The sequence below is a fragment of the Polypterus senegalus genome, chromosome 13, assembly GCF_016835505.1.
Source record: "Polypterus senegalus isolate Bchr_013 chromosome 13, ASM1683550v1, whole genome shotgun sequence".
In the NCBI taxonomy this organism is placed as follows: domain Eukaryota; kingdom Metazoa; phylum Chordata; class Cladistia; order Polypteriformes; family Polypteridae; genus Polypterus; species Polypterus senegalus.
The window spans coordinates 151878091-151893881 of record NC_053166.1 but is presented as its reverse complement, the minus strand read 5'-3'; the positions used below and the strand labels follow the sequence as shown (position 1 = coordinate 151893881).

At 40.3% G+C, this 15791-nt stretch overlaps 1 protein-coding gene across 4 annotated transcripts in view; it reads left to right on the top strand.

Annotated features, from left to right (window-relative positions):
- Positions 1-13381, top strand: part of LOC120542213 (ankyrin repeat and fibronectin type-III domain-containing protein 1) — a 338184-nt gene extending 324803 nt beyond the window's left edge. For 3 of the 4 annotated variants that reach the window (XM_039774509.1, XM_039774511.1, XM_039774510.1), the window contains exons 19-20: positions 7042-7640; positions 12454-13380. In XM_039774509.1, coding sequence (XP_039630443.1) covers positions 7042-7640; positions 12454-12741 — 887 coding nt within the window. In that variant the 3' untranslated portion in view covers positions 12742-13380. Of the gene's footprint in view, positions 1-7041; positions 7641-12453 lie in introns of all 4 variants that reach the window. The other variant, XM_039774508.1, reaches the window with a different exon arrangement.
- The last annotated feature ends 2410 nt before the right edge of the window (positions 13382-15791 follow it).

Sequence of the window (15791 nt, the reverse complement as noted above, 5' to 3'; positions counted from 1 at the left end):
CAACAATGTCTGCTACATTTGGAACCCCTCCATGGATGCTTTTCCAGGAGCCATGAAGTATAATTAATGTCTAGTTAATTAATAAAAAATGTTTATCCATAATATATCATCCATCCATCCATTTTCCAACCCGCTGAATCCGAACACAGGGTCACGGGGGTCTGCTGGAGCCAATCCCAGCCAACACAGGGCACAAGGCAGGAACCAATCCTGGGCAGGGTGCCAACCCACCGCAGCATAATATATCATGTCAATTGTATGTCAAAAATTTTAAGATGTATGCAAGACTTGTGTCAGCTGAAAGATAATTTTATTTACTGTAACTGATTTAGGAATTTAAACACTATCCATTTTATAGTAATTCTTAAAGTAAATGCAAATTCAATACACTGAATCAGAACAGAATGCAAGTAATAAATGTCATTTTAAACTGTGCCACTTTTTTTTACAAGAACACACTATCCTTCTTATAAGAAGCTAAACACTGGCTTTTTGGGTAATAATTTCTGATTTTGTACAAGGAACTTGAGACTGCTGAAAACTATTTCTAACAGTTGAGTTGTGAGAAAACATTCACAAGAACAAATTAGAAAAGCATTCATTAGAAATGAGTTCATAACATGGATAGATCAATCAACTGCATCTGCTTCCAATTGTAATTATTACATCAAAGAATTCTCTGCACTTAGCGTATTTTGAATGGTGCTGGCTATGCACTTGTTTCCTGCCATTCTTCCTTTAAACACAAAATGGTGAAGAGTATCGCTCACATGCAAATTCTTTTGATCAAATACTGCCTGCATGTATTGACCTTTGACACCTTCAGCTTACTGCCAATCTGTTAGAGTCTTTTGAAAGATGTTGCTTGCTTTGCCATGTTACTTTGTACTACAAAAAAGTTGCAGGGGTCTGTTCCAGCTCTTGATCCTCTATGCACACACCAAACAAACCACCAACACTCCCAGTTTATCAATCTATTCTTGTCAACATACTTTACCTAATTTAACCACTATAGAAAAAATATATTATGAAGTGAGTTTAGACAGCAGATTTAAAACCTGCTATTGATATTGGAATTAAATTCAAATTTATTTTCCATATATGCCATCATATGATATACAATTAACTACACATATCACAGTATTCAAAAAAACAATACAAAATATATGTGGTTTACTTGAATGCAGATGACTAGCATATAGTAATAAAAGCTACCAGTGGTACCTATATATGACAGATTCAAAGAAGAACAAAAGGTCAGTTCAGACAATTGTAAGCTGACAATCTCGCAAAAAAAACAGGGAGAAAAAACAAAGCTTGACATTACTTAACAGTGTCATCTCCAGGCAGAGGAGTAGCTTCAGTGACAGACTTTTGTCACCGTCCTGTTCCACTGACAGACTGAGGAGATCGTTCCTCCCCCACACTATGCGACTCTTCAATTCCACCCGGGGGAGTAAATGCGAACATTAATTTTATTTTAATTCTTTTCATTTTTATTACTATTTAATTTAATATTGTTTCTTTGTATCAGTATACTGCTGCTGGATTATGTGAATTTCCCCTTGGGATTAATAAAGTATCTATCTATCTATCTATCTATCTAAAGCAAAATAGTGAAATAACCTATTCCTTTACATGAAAGTTTTACTATGTAGGTAAGCAAGTAGGGCGGCATGGCGGCGCAGTGGTAGCGCTGCTGCCTCACAGTTAGGAGACCTTGGTTCACTTCCTGGGTCCTCCATGCGTGGAGTTTGCATGTTGTCTGCGTGGGTTTCCTCCCACAGTCCAAGGACATGCAGGTTAGGTGCATTGGCCCTAGTGTGTGCTTGGTGTGTGGGTGTGTTTATGTGTGTCCTGTCTGCCCAGGATTGGTTCCTGCCTGGTGCCCTGTGTTGGCTGGGATTGGCTCCAGCAGACCCGCGTGACCCTGTGTTCGGATTCAGCGGGTTGGAAAATGGATGGATGGATGGTAAGCAAGTAGGTCCGACACCTCCATTATCAATCAGGTACTATGTAAGTCAGTTGTGGTCTCTAGGGGGTGCTATTGACCCAAATTCAACTGTTATCTGTGAGGCTAAAATAAAGTCAATGTTCATTATGCGACTTCTAGTTCTTGTGAATGCCAGGCTTGTTGGCTGCTGTTGCTGAATTCACCACCAGACCATTTCAATTTACATGATTAAAAATCATTGGGCATATCACATTTAGTTACTATATGCCAACCTTTCCGGCACAGTCAAGAACAAAGGGGCAAAAAGTCATATGTGGAGAAACCAAATTCAAAAACAATATTTAAAAATACACATGAGGTTAAAAACAAGTACCGTATATACTTGCGGATAAGTCGGGACTTGATATTACAGTATAATTTCTGGTATTTTAGAATGTTGCTCGTATTGTCAGGGACGCCAGGAGGGACCGGAAGAGGGTCAGAGCCCTGCCTGGATCACATGGGGTTTGCCTTCCGGGTTGCTTTGGGGGCCACGGGTCAAGGGCATGGAAGCCTTTCCCTGTATGGGCCCGTGGTCACCGCCAGGAGGCACCCCAGTGCCTTGGGGACCTGTTCCTGGTGTGGCGGAAGTGCTGGGGGGAAGATTTATGACGGCGCCCAGAGAGCAGCCGGGAGGACAGCCGGCACTTCCGCCACACTGGGGCGTGGCCAGAAGAAGATTGCCGGGAACACCTGGGGCTCATCCGGGACCTCTATAAAAGGGGCCGTCTCCATTCATTCGAGGCTAGAGTCGGGTGGAAAAAGGACGAGGCAGGAGAGAGTGGAGGCGGCCCGAAGAAAGGCATTGTGGCCAGGACTTTGTGTGTGATTTGGGGGTTTTGTGCACGTGATTAAGGTCTGTGTGACCATTGGACTGGGTCTTTGTGACCTTTATTGTAAAATATTGTGTTTAATAAACATGTGGTGGTTTTAAGACAACATGTCCGCCTGTCTGTGTCCGGGTCATGTTCACAGTATATAAGTCGAATGCGGAAACCTCACGCTGTTGGTACAAGAGATTATGATATGTTAATGCCCACCTGAGAGAGTAACCACAGAGCACACTGCCTTTTTTTTTATATGTGGGTGCAGCAATGCGCTGTATCAACATGTGCTCCAACCTCTCTCTCTCTATTGTGCCTACATGACTACACAGTGATACCCAAACTATTCTGAAGCAATGTTTGCACTGATTTGTGTTTTTTGTATCTCACACCCTCATACACCTTTATCGTAAGAGAAGAAAATACGAAGCTGGTTTTAAATTCAATGTCGTTGAAGTAGCTAAAGAAACTGGTAACTGCGCTGCTGCAACAAAATTCAATGCGTCTGAGAAACTAGTGTGAGATTGGAGGAGGCAAGAAAAAAAATAAGTGTTTCATTTTTGAATGGGCGTACATGTTGGTCAACATCAATTTTTCGAGTTTCAAGACCCGACTATACGTGAGTATATACAGTAAAACAAAAGGATACGAATAACACTAGGCAGAATCTGAATAGTCCAAAAGAAGGATGGCTAAAGCAAGAAAAGCACAAACCACCAAAGGGTACGACAAAATGTTCTTTTTCAGAGGTAGGAAACACAGCGCTCAAGCAAGACATCACCAAGCTCCTTGTCAACTTCCTTGCTTGACTGAAGTGCATTAAGCTTTACATACTAACTGACTTGGGTGGAAGGGCCCAAAATCTATTGACAAGCATGCATAAAGACAACAGCCAGCACCTCAGGATATTCTTGACAGCTACAAATGTGGAAAGTGGCCTAAGAACAGTGGAGTCAGGCACACAAGCACATAATGCATTTGAAAGTGCTAGACAGAGTTCTGATTATGGTGGTTTTCCCTGGGAGATCATAGAGTGGTTAAGATCTTGTTATATGGCAGCATTCTCTCAAGCTCATGATTTTCTGGAACTGCAGTGCAATATGTATACCCTGCTTTTCATACATCCACACTTATGCAGGGGTACCAGGAATGAACTCTCAATGCTTTTTGAGACATCTGTATATTTGAATGGAAAACACTACAGACAGAAAGAAGACATGCCAATGGAATCTCCGTGATCAGGACTCTTAGCTGAACTGGCTATGCAGCGATTTGAAGGGTGTGGTTCAAACCCAGTTCACACCTAAACTTTGGATATTGCATGTCGACGACACTTCGTCATATAAAAAAGTGACCAGCTGAACGAATTCCACAGCCACATCAACTTAATATTCCCTGCAATCCAGTTCACAATGGAAAGAGAAATGAACCAACACACCAATTTCCTTGACATCTCTATTGAAATATGTAGTGACACCACTTTGATTATGAGTGTTTATCATAAGCAATGTCATGCGGGAGTGGCGCAGTGGGTAGCGCTGCTGCCTCGCAGTAAGGAGACCTGTGGGTTCGCTTCCCGTGGTCCTCCCTGCGTGGAGTTTGCATGTTCTTCCCCGTGTCTGCGTGGGTTTCCTCACACAGGCCAAAGACATGCAGGTTAGGTGCATTGGTGATTCTAAATTGCCGCTTGGTGTGCGTGTGCCCTGCGGTGGGCTAGGATTGGCTTCAGCAGACCCCCGTGACCCTGTGTTAGGACATAACAGGTTGGATAATGACGGACTAACTGAATGTCATGCGGCCAAAACATTACTTTTCTAGCAATCAGTCCTCATTGCATAAACAGAGTTAAGACATTCTTTAGAAAGATTTACACACATTGTAATACAAAGAAAATGAATAAAAGAGGCTATATTTTCCATCTGTTCACATCAAACAGCTTACCTCAAGACATTTATCAAACAACTAGACATTAAGCCCGTTACAATAACGGGCGCTAGAACAGTATTGCATAAACATTATTAGGAACAGTCTATATTAAATGGCAAGGGACCTTGACCTCATTCTGTTTGTTGTCTTAATTTTTTTGTTAAAAATATATTAAAAATAAAATAGAAACGTATACAACAATACAGTAAGTATAATTAATATTGCCTTAGTGTCAAACTTTAAAACAATCTGTAATACAGTTTACAATACAATACATTACAGTTTATTTTTGTATAGCCCAAAATCACACAGGAAGTGCCGCAATGGGCTTTAACAGGCCCTGCCTTTTGACAGCCCCCCCAGCCTTGACTCTCTGAGAAGACAAGGAAAAACTCCCAATAAAAACCTTGTAGGGAAAAATGGAAGAAACCTCGGGAAAGGCAGTTCAAAGAGAGACCCCTTTCCAGGTAGGTTGGGCATGCAGTGGGTGTCAAAAGTACGGGGTCAATACAATACAATATACACAACAGAACAATTCCTTAAGACAGCATAATAATAAAAATTTTAGAAGTACGGTTTAACAGTAGATGATATGACATAATTGAGTCCTGGAGACCTCATCCATCTAGCTGCCTCCCCATTTGGCCATGCCACGGCTGAAACGTTAATACACAATATCTGAAGAAGATATTTAGGAAAATGTTTTTATTTTTTTACCTCTGTAAAGTTTTCAATAAAATTTCATTATAGACAACATTTTTTGTAAACACTCCTGTTCAGGACCATCTACAACGTTGACAACAACATCTGTAAAACTTCTAACTCCTGATAATGCAACATATAACTGACCGTGGCTGAATGCTGGTTCTGGCAAGTAAATGGCAACGTTTTCTAAGGTTTGCCCCTGAGGTTTATTAATTGTTATGGCAAAGGCTAATGTAACTGGAAATTGTCGCCTTCTTATGGTGAAGGGTAAATTAGTAGAGGATAGAGCCAAATCAATACGGGGAATATTCTGACGCTCATTTTCTACTATTTGCTCGTATTTTTCTTCTTTTGTTGATGTTTACTTGCTGACTGTTCTTCCAGGAGATGTTGCTTAATACGATTTGAGTGTCTGTGTCGTTTGTCCTACTTGACGTGTCCTTTTTTTTTTTGGGTGGCATGTTGTTAGTAGATAGTTAGTTAGTAAACATGCACGGGGCAGTATGTGTGGCGTCTTCCCAGCAATGGATTTTATATGCGCGGCCGCGACTATACAATCAGCACTCTCCCCAGCAATGTTGTCCTTTATTTGCTTATCATGCGCAGCCGCGGCTACGCCATTCACTGTGTGCTCAGCTTCCAGTGTGTGCGCGTCCACGATGCCGGTCGTGCGTGTAGCACCGAGCCTCGCGCACGCACACACACACGCACGCACGCACACACACACACACACACGCACGCGCACACACACACACACACACACACACACACACGGACACCTGGACGCACACAGGGGTTTTATTAAAGAGGATGCTTGCATAGGAGACACCACAGACCTCAGCAAACAACTGACTCCAACCTGATCCCCCATTCCACCTAGCACAGACTTCCTTATCATCGTGGTGTATCAGAAAGTTCAGCTTGCATCCTCTCCAGATCTAACATCCAAATAGAGCATAAACAGGCAAACACTCTGCGAGTAGTCTTTTGCAATGCCAAAAGCAGGAAATTGGCAGCAGAGACACGGAACGCATTAAAGTGTATACCATGCAATGCATGCCCAGCTGCATACATGGGACAAACATCTAAAACACTCACAACACATATACAACATCACAATGCTGTCAGAAGGAAGGACCCATGGTCTTCAACAGGATACATGTTTAACTGGGACATGGTGCAAGTAAAATTCAAGGCTAATACTAAAAGTGCTAGAGAGCTGGCTGAACCACGGCTATCAAATTAAAACACTATTAACAGACACTTGGACATGAACCCAGCATATGCAGGTTTAGAAAGAAGAAGAACATCCACATATTAAATAAGACTTTATGACCAACACCCTCTGAACCCTACCTTATTAAACCACTCCACTCTTCTCATTTGCTATATATTGCCTTCAATTCTTCTATGTCTAATCATTTTCCTCTGATGATGACTCCTGGTCAGGGTTAAAAGCTTAGGAATGAAAAGCTATTTTAAGATACGTGACTCATGTTCTCCCTTTGAGGATTTCTAGCTACAACTGTATATACATAAAATGTAAACTTGAAACTACTTTTCTAACAATAATACTCCTCTGTTATTTCCTAGACACTCATGCAATTTCAGAAGATGAAGAATCTTGTGAAGTCTTTCTGGCACCAGACAGCGACTGTCATTTGTGTCATGCACAAAGCACTAGACAGATAGACCTCCTTTCTTCCTCTCAATCCTCCTCGTCCACTGCAGCACAAGTGACCAGTAAAAGAGAAGATAAAATGAGAAGCAGTGCTCCTGATGTACTCAGTGGTCACAAACTTCAAGTAGCTGCCTCAGAAAATAAGAAATGGCAACCAGAATTATTCGACAGCGAATTCATCCTTCCAAGTCGTCAAATAGAACTGCTGCGCATCACTGAAAAGAGACAAGCATTTTGTGTGCGCACCAGCAGTCTGAATTTACCACCAGCCAGTCCAGAGTCTGAATGGTGCAGGGCTCACCATTCTACAGGTGACCTTGATCTGAAGCCAGCCCTAGGACCTGACAATATGATCCCTCCACTACTTCCAAGAACAAGAGCATCGGAAGAGGATACCAGCGGCTTCATTGAGTCTTCAGGCAATGGTCGCTTTGGAAAGAAGTGCAGTCATGTTACTTTACGAGTCTATCCTCAGTATAGGACGGGACTGTCTAAGGAAACAAGTGTAAAGGTATTCTGAAAATTTACATTGCATATATTTGTAAACATGCATGTGGCGTGCCCCGATTCTTACCTTGCTGCCCTGTCCATAACCTTGAATTGAATAAAGTAGCATCAGAAAACGGAGATATACATTTATGAATCTTTGTGTATTTCCCGGTAGCAGATTTTAGCTTGTGTACTCTGTACACCTGACAATACTACTACCACTACTACCACCTCCTCGACTCTTTGTCTTCCCAGTTTTGCCTGTCTTGCTCCTTTCACTTACATATCTATCCATCCATCCATCCATCCATTTTCTAACCCGCTGAATCCGAACACAGGGTCACGGGGGTCTGTTGGAGCCAATCCCAGCCAACACAGGGCACAAGGCAGGAACCAATCCTGGGCAGGGTGCCAACCCACCGCAGGACACACACATATCTATCAGAAGCCTAATGAGACTAAGACTCTAATAAGTCTTCTGCTCTTTAATAATAAAAATAATAATAGATTTTATTTATATCGCGCTTTATATTTAACAATCTCAAAGTGCTACAAAAGAAGAATAAAATTAACAAACAAAAAAATCTATAGAAATAATTTAACAGAAAGCCTTTCTAAAAAGATAAGTTTTTAGGCTTTGTTTGAAGGCATCAATTGACTGTGGGGCTCTCAAGTAGTCGGGGAGGGAATTCCACAGCCTCGGCGCCACCGAAGAAAAGGCTCTATCACCCATAGTGATACTCAAACAGGTCTAAATAGCAATATACATTATCATGAGCTTTACCTTTCTATAAAATTAACAGATGTGGGGATAACAGTTCATTAAGATTTTGACCTCCTTGCCTCTTCTGAAGCCAATTTGCAAGAAAATCATAGCAATAACAGCTGTTATATTGACATTGAATTTACATTCATTAGTTATCCTTCTCAAGACTGTTTAGAAAATATTAGGAGTGTTAGGATTTTTAGGATTTTTAACCAGCAAGTGAACTAAAGCAGAACAGTAAAAGAACAAATAAAAAAGTACTTTGTTTTAAATAAAGACAGTAATATGCAGACATTTTAATTTCTAACACAAGCACATGTAAACCATGTACAGTATGCACTTCTAAATTCACTGCCCGAAAAAATGAACATAGCATATTATTATATTATTAACAAATTAAAGCAGTGTTTCTTAAACTTTTCTTTTCTCGTAACCCATCTTGCCCTACTTAGTGTCTTTGAGACCCAGTCCAGGTCGACTGTCGCAGCAGGGGGTCGCAGTGCAACAGTCATAGCTGGCCAATGTTGATTGCTTAAAACTGTCCGGCGAGAAACCATCGTGAAACACTTCGGAAACTGCATGTATCCCTTTACCATTGTAGTCTGACCAAAAATATCCAAAATTAGCATAGCATGGATGTGTTTTGTACTGCTGCTTTACAAATCCAGTGTCCTGGCTTCAGATTAGAACATTAGAAAAAACTATGATGAAAACAGACCATTCTGCCCAACAAGCTCATCCATCCTATGCATCTATAATGTCCAAAACAACACCAGGTTGAGATATGAAGGTCATTAAAGTCCTGCTCTCCAGCACACTACTTAGTAATTTATTTCATGTGTCCATAGTTGTTTGCATGAAGAAAATCTTTTTAATACTTGTGAAAAATCTTCCCATAAGTTTCCAACTGCATCTCTGTGTTCCTTTTGCTGAATTTATTTTAAAGTAAAAACTGGGGTCAGCTGTACGAATTCCTTTTAAAGTTTTAAACACTTCAATCATGTTCCCTCTTAATCTTAATTTGCTTAAACTGAAACGGTTCAGCTACTTTAATATCTCCTCACAGCTCACATTCTTCTCAGTCATGAATCAGCCTAGTTGCTCTCCTCTGAGGTTTATGGAGACCAAAACTTTTAACAGTACTCTAGGTGAGCCCTTGCTAGTGTGTTATAAAGCTTAAGCATAACCCCCTTTGATTTGTATATTTTGTTCAAACGAGTTCTGCTTCTGGTCATTTTCATATGGTGTTTTCAAGTTCTTCTTGTGCTTATGTGGATTTTCCTCACACACATCCCCAAGGATGTGTCCTTAGGTTTAGTGGCACCTCTAAATTGCCCCCAGTGGGAGTAAGTATGCCCTCTGAACGGCTAGCAACCCATTTTCAAGGTTGTTTCCTGCCTTTTGCCCAGTGCTGCAGGGATAGGCTTTGGTCCTCCATGAGTCTAAACTGGATAAAGCTTGGTTTGAAACAGTTACATTTTTAAAGGATAATATTTTATGAACTTCATACTTGCTTCTACACATTGCTTGAATTTTACTAGATTTATAATTGCTTTTACACATTATTTACAGGATGAGAATTTAGTGTTAACCTAAACCCAAAATCACACAAAGGTTTCCAAAACAAACAACAACACAACAGAAAACTGGAAGGAATCAAAATCTATAGTCAGGGGATCGTCACAAAATGTATTACAGCAACAACACAATGCAAATCTCTACACTTTATTTGAAACTGCATTCAAGTTTTTGGCTTCTTAGTATTTATGAGTTCTTATTTCCCAGCAGCTTTTCATAATGGAGAATGACACATTTGCTTTGTCTTTCTGTTCTGAATAAATCTGAAAACAGTTTATACATCACATTGAAAAAATGGCTTTACTTTTTTAACTAATGTAGAGGATATATAGTTAAAATAGACAAACAATGTACTACAGCAATGCCCTGAATATTAGTGAAGCTAATATTTGTTTTTACAGTAATGATAACATTTATTAATACAGATTAAACACACATGCACATTTAACATATATTTAAAATTTACATTTTTAAATATAAAATTATAATTTATAAAGTAAAATATACATTTTTCATACACTTCCTCTCATTGATTCAGCTGTGTATGAAATTACATTTTGCTGTTGAATATATATATAGAATATATATACAGTGGTAACGCTGCTGCCTCGCAGTTAGGAGACCCGGGTTCGCTTCCCGGGTCCTCCCTGCATGGAGTTTGCATGTTCTCCCCGTGTCTGCGTGGGTTTCCTCCGGTTTCCTCCCACAATCCAAAGACATGCAGGTTAAGTGGATTGGCGACTCTACATTGGCCCTAGTGTGTGCTTGGTGTGTGGGTGTGTTTGTGTGTGTCCTGCGGTGGGTTGGCACCCTGCCCAGGATTAGTTCCTGCCTTGTGCCCTGTGTTGGCTGGGATTGGCTCCAGCAGACCCCCGTGACCCTGTATTCGGATTCAGCAGGTTAGAAAATGGATGGATGGATATATACTATATGGTCAAATGTTTGTGGACACCTGACCATCACATCTACTGCATATGGGCTTATTGAACATCCCATTCCAAACCCCAAGGCCCACTTCTGTAGCTACAATAGCCTCCATTCTTCTGGAAAGGCTTTTCACACGATTCTGGAGTGTGTCTGTGGGAAATGGTGTCCATTCAGCCAAAAGAACTTTTGTGAGGTCAAGTGCTGATGTTGGACAACAAAAAGACCTGGCTTGCAATTGTCATTTCAATTCATCTCAAAGTTGTTCAGTAGAGTTGAGGTTAAGGATCTGTGTGAGCAACTTCTCCATGTCATTACGGACCTGACTTTCTGCACAGGGGCACAGTCATGCTGGAACAGAAAGGATTGTTCCCCAAAGTTGGAAGTGCACAATTGTCTGAAATATCTCTGTATTCTGTAACATTACCAGCAGCTTTCACTGGAACCAAGGGACCTTGCCCAAACCCTGAAAAACAGCCCCAGACCATTATCCCACCTCCTCCACCAAACTTTACAATAGACCCTAGTCAGTCTAGAAGGTAGCCTTCACGTGGAATGCCAGATTTAATGAAGTGTAGTTCATCATTCCAGTGAAAACATTTCCACTGCTCCAGAGTCCAAAGGTGGCATGCTTTACACCACTCCAGCCGACATTCTGCATTGCATATAGTGATTTCAGGCTTATGTGCAGCTACTCAGCCATGGACATCAATGGCTCATTCTACTTCCAAATGTTTGTCAATGGAGATTGCATGGCTACGTGCTTGATTCTATGTACCTGTTAACAATGAATGCGGCTGAAATACCTGAACACTAATTTGGAGGAGTATCCACATACTTTTGGCCATATAATGTTGCTACTCTTTGGTGCTCTGCTTTTTTTCTATTGTTGAAGGGACTTGTAACAATGCATTATTTCTTAAAGCTGAAAAGTGCAAAACAGGTGTCGGCCATATGCACGGATTCCAAGTGTTTTTGCAGTCACCTCTGATGTAACAAATTGATCAATGGTATGTGATAAGCATTTGACTACTTATATGTATTCATGTTTTCCAAAAAATGTGAAGTTTTGTTACACTCATTATTATAATGAGTGTGTCTATCAATTAAGATTCAATTCTAGTGGTCTGTACAGCAAACAATAAGAAACAAAGAGTCCATGTTGAACTATTCTATGCCATCCAGTGTCCCTACTTAGTAATCTGCCCTGTGGTATGACTTTTTCTTCAGATTCTGTTAAGATGACAAAGTGATCCTGTGCATCTTTACTTTGTTTTTTGTTTCTATCTTGTTTTATTTCACTTAATCCATATTTGTTTTTTACTACCTGAGGCCAAAGGGTTACAAAGATGCTATCACACCTTAGTGATCTTTAAATGGAGAACTCTTACCTCTGTGGATGTGCTAGTTTCTAAGCTGCTTTCATGTGTGTGATATCAGGCTGTCTCAGTCACAGCCCCCACTTCTATTTGCTGCTGGGTTATTACTACAGTATAACAAGCATTATAGGCATAATGTCTAGGTCTCAAAAACCTTTTATTTATTTCATTATTTTGTTCCATTGCAGCTCTGCGTCACTCGAAAGACCTCAGCAAGGAAGATAATAAGACTGGTGGTTCAGGAAATAAATGAGGTTTCCAGGCAACTATTGGGAAGCCTGGATGAATACACCTATAGTGGTGATCAACTGGACCACTTTGGCTTGGTGCTGGTTCTGGATGACAAAGAGAAGTGGCTGCAAGATGAATTCCAGCCTTTAGCCCTGCAAAACCCCTGGACTAGAGGGAAGCTTTGTGTGCGCATCAAAGAGTACTCCCCCCTGTCCAGCAAGGGAAGCCAAGCAGCCACTGTGTGAGACTGCAAAGAAAAAGTTTGTTTTGTAAAAAGAAGTATTTTTTTATTTACCAAAGAGCCATGAACAAATATTTATTGTTTTAAAAGCCCATTGCAGGATAACAAAAACTTAATGCAGATACATTGTGAAATGAAAATAAAACAGCAATATGAATTTTGTCTCCCTGTTCAATCTTTATGATAATTTAAAAATGTAAAAACTCAACAGCCTCAAGACTTTCCCTTATGTTCCAGTTTTGCACAGCCACCTCTCTATCTTATTTGTTTTACATCAATTATTAAGCCATGGTTTTAGCAGGAAACTGCCTTGAAACCAAGCGGGTTTTGTGCACTTGGGCGTTGCAGTTACTATGCAGGACTCAGAAGGAATACACATCATGTGCTGTTGGTTGGATTTCCTCCCTTTTATCGTGTGCTATTTGTTGAGCTGTTTAAAATGTTTTCTGACTACTGAGGTTTATTTTAAAAATGATGGACTGTAGTTGCATCAATGTTTTGTAAAAAAGTCTTTGAAATATACTTACTATTGTACTTTCTCTTCCACTTGTTTACAGTCTCATCATATCTGAGGATAAATAAATTCTCTCAATTCATTTTAAATAATCTGATTTTGTTATATCTGGCACAGCAGTACCAATAAAAATAAGTTTTATTGCTCTCTTTGTAGATCTAAATTGGAAAGTGTCAGGTTAAAATAAATTGTTATATTTTCTATTTTATTGGACAAAGGTCCGAGTCCTGCTGCTTCCTGTCTTGCTATATGGTTGCACCACAAACAAAGACCGGACTCCTTCTGTGTTCTGTGTCTCTTCAGAGAATCCTTGGGTACCGCTGGTTTGACTTTGTGTTGAATGAGCAGTTGCTCATGGAGTCCTGAATGAGGCACATTTCTTGCATTGTGAAGAAGCGTCAGTTACGGCTCTACGGCCATGTGGCACGATTACCCGAGGGTGATCCAGCTCGCAGGATCCTAATTGTTGAGGACCCGAGTAGCTGAACCAGGCCAAGGGGACACTTGCATAACACACGGCTGCGGCGGATAAACAGTCGTTTCCATTGGGTGGACTGGAACGTGTGTCAGTCTGGAGGGTTGTCAACCAGGATCCTGAGCTGTCTCATCATTTGGTGGGTGTGGCAACATGGTGTACCAGTGTTTGCTTCCCAACCTGACCTGACCTATTTTATTGTCTTATATGATAGACAGATAGATGAGAGGGGTACCATATAACAGACAGAGATAGATGGATGTAAAGGGCACTATATAATAGATACAGTATAGTATAGCAAGTGATTTGAGTGTTAAAAGACATGTATCAACAGATGTAATTCTAGTGATCATAAAGAGAGGACTCTAGCTCCAAAGCTGCTATGGGTTTTAACAGTTGTTTTACTCTTCAGACTCTGTTAAAATGGCAAAGTGATCCTGTGCATCTTTACTTTGATTTTGTTTCTTTCTTCTTTTACATTTCTTAATATACACTAGGCTGACCCGCCTTTTAAAGCGACCGACTTTTAAGTTGACCACTTCTCAAGGCAATTCAATATGTAGATCAATTTGATATTTTATACAAACTCATTAATTTGGTTATATTGCATTTCAGCAGTATTACTTTAATACTCGTAGTTTCTGTTATTTTTGTGATGAAATTTCAACTTTTTTTCTATATTGAGGTCGCCCTTTTGAACCCCCCTGATATTTACTACGCGGTGAGGCATTTGTACTCCATCCACATTAATGATTTCCAGAGACATAATTTTGTCTATTTTTCCAGCGCATCGCGCACAAAAGCAAGGGAACGATGAGAGCACCAGAACTCTGCTCACATCATGTCGCCTGCATCGCAAGCTGCAAGTAGTAAGTCTGTGATAAGCGGAATACCGCTACGCTTTCCACTCACAGGACAGAAGGACAATCCCGACCGCTTTTATATAGTAAGAAAGAAGAAGAAGATATCGCACAGTCTGGAGTAGAAAATCATCTTTACCTGGAAAAACGAAACTACAAATCCCATCGTGCATTGCAAAATGGATGGGGCGTGTGTGAAACTCCGCGCCTGCGTAGCACTCACGGGACGGAAGGACAATCCCGACCGCTTTTATATAGAAGGATTTTTTACTTATTTTGAGGTACTTTTAGAATTTATTATGTAAAACATGAAGGAAACAATAAGATTCCTTACCATTTTTCTGTTGTTATTATTTTCTGTATTATGTTTTGATGAACTGCTGTGAGAGTGCAGCTGGCCGGACTATTACAAGCAATAGAGATGTGCATCTAAAGACAAAATATCCACAGGAAGTACTGACTGGTCTCAAATCTGCTATTTTCACTTTTTATTATGAATGTCACTTACAAACCACTGCAAGGACAAAGTAATCAGAGAAAGGAAGTGTGGTAGAGAAGGTGGATTATGGAGTCATTATCAAGACAAAGAATTTTAGACTACCACTACCATAGATCATTTATGAAATGCCAACAAAGAAGAGGAACTTTAAGTCTGTATATGCAATATCTTATAATGCATTGTCAATAATGTTTGATCTTCTTCCCACAAACCTCTCTAACAATGAGGAAACCCTATATTTAGAAGATCTGACAGCTGGATACCACTGCTGCCCTAAATATCCAACATATTTGGCTTGAATCTCACACTTGGCTGTGTTCTGTAAGGAATTCCCATGTTCTACATGGAGCTGTGCTGATTTTTCTCTGGTTAACCTCCCACATTACCAAATAATCACTAATGACATTATTCATTGTTTGTAAAACATTTGCTTGAGAAGAAGCTCTAGATAGGTCCAACCATGGTTACTGGTGCTACCTTTAACGCATTCATTAATATGTGATGATTAACCATGAAACCAAAGCTTAACTGGATGACTGATGTCTATAACGATAGAATGCCATTACTGTCACGTGTTAATATATGAAATTTCTACTCTGCTAGATCTGCTCCAGTCAGCAATAAGATCTATTATTGTGAAGTGGAAGTGTTGAGGAGAAATGGCAGATCAGCCACAATGTGGTAGATCATGTAAACTCACAGAACG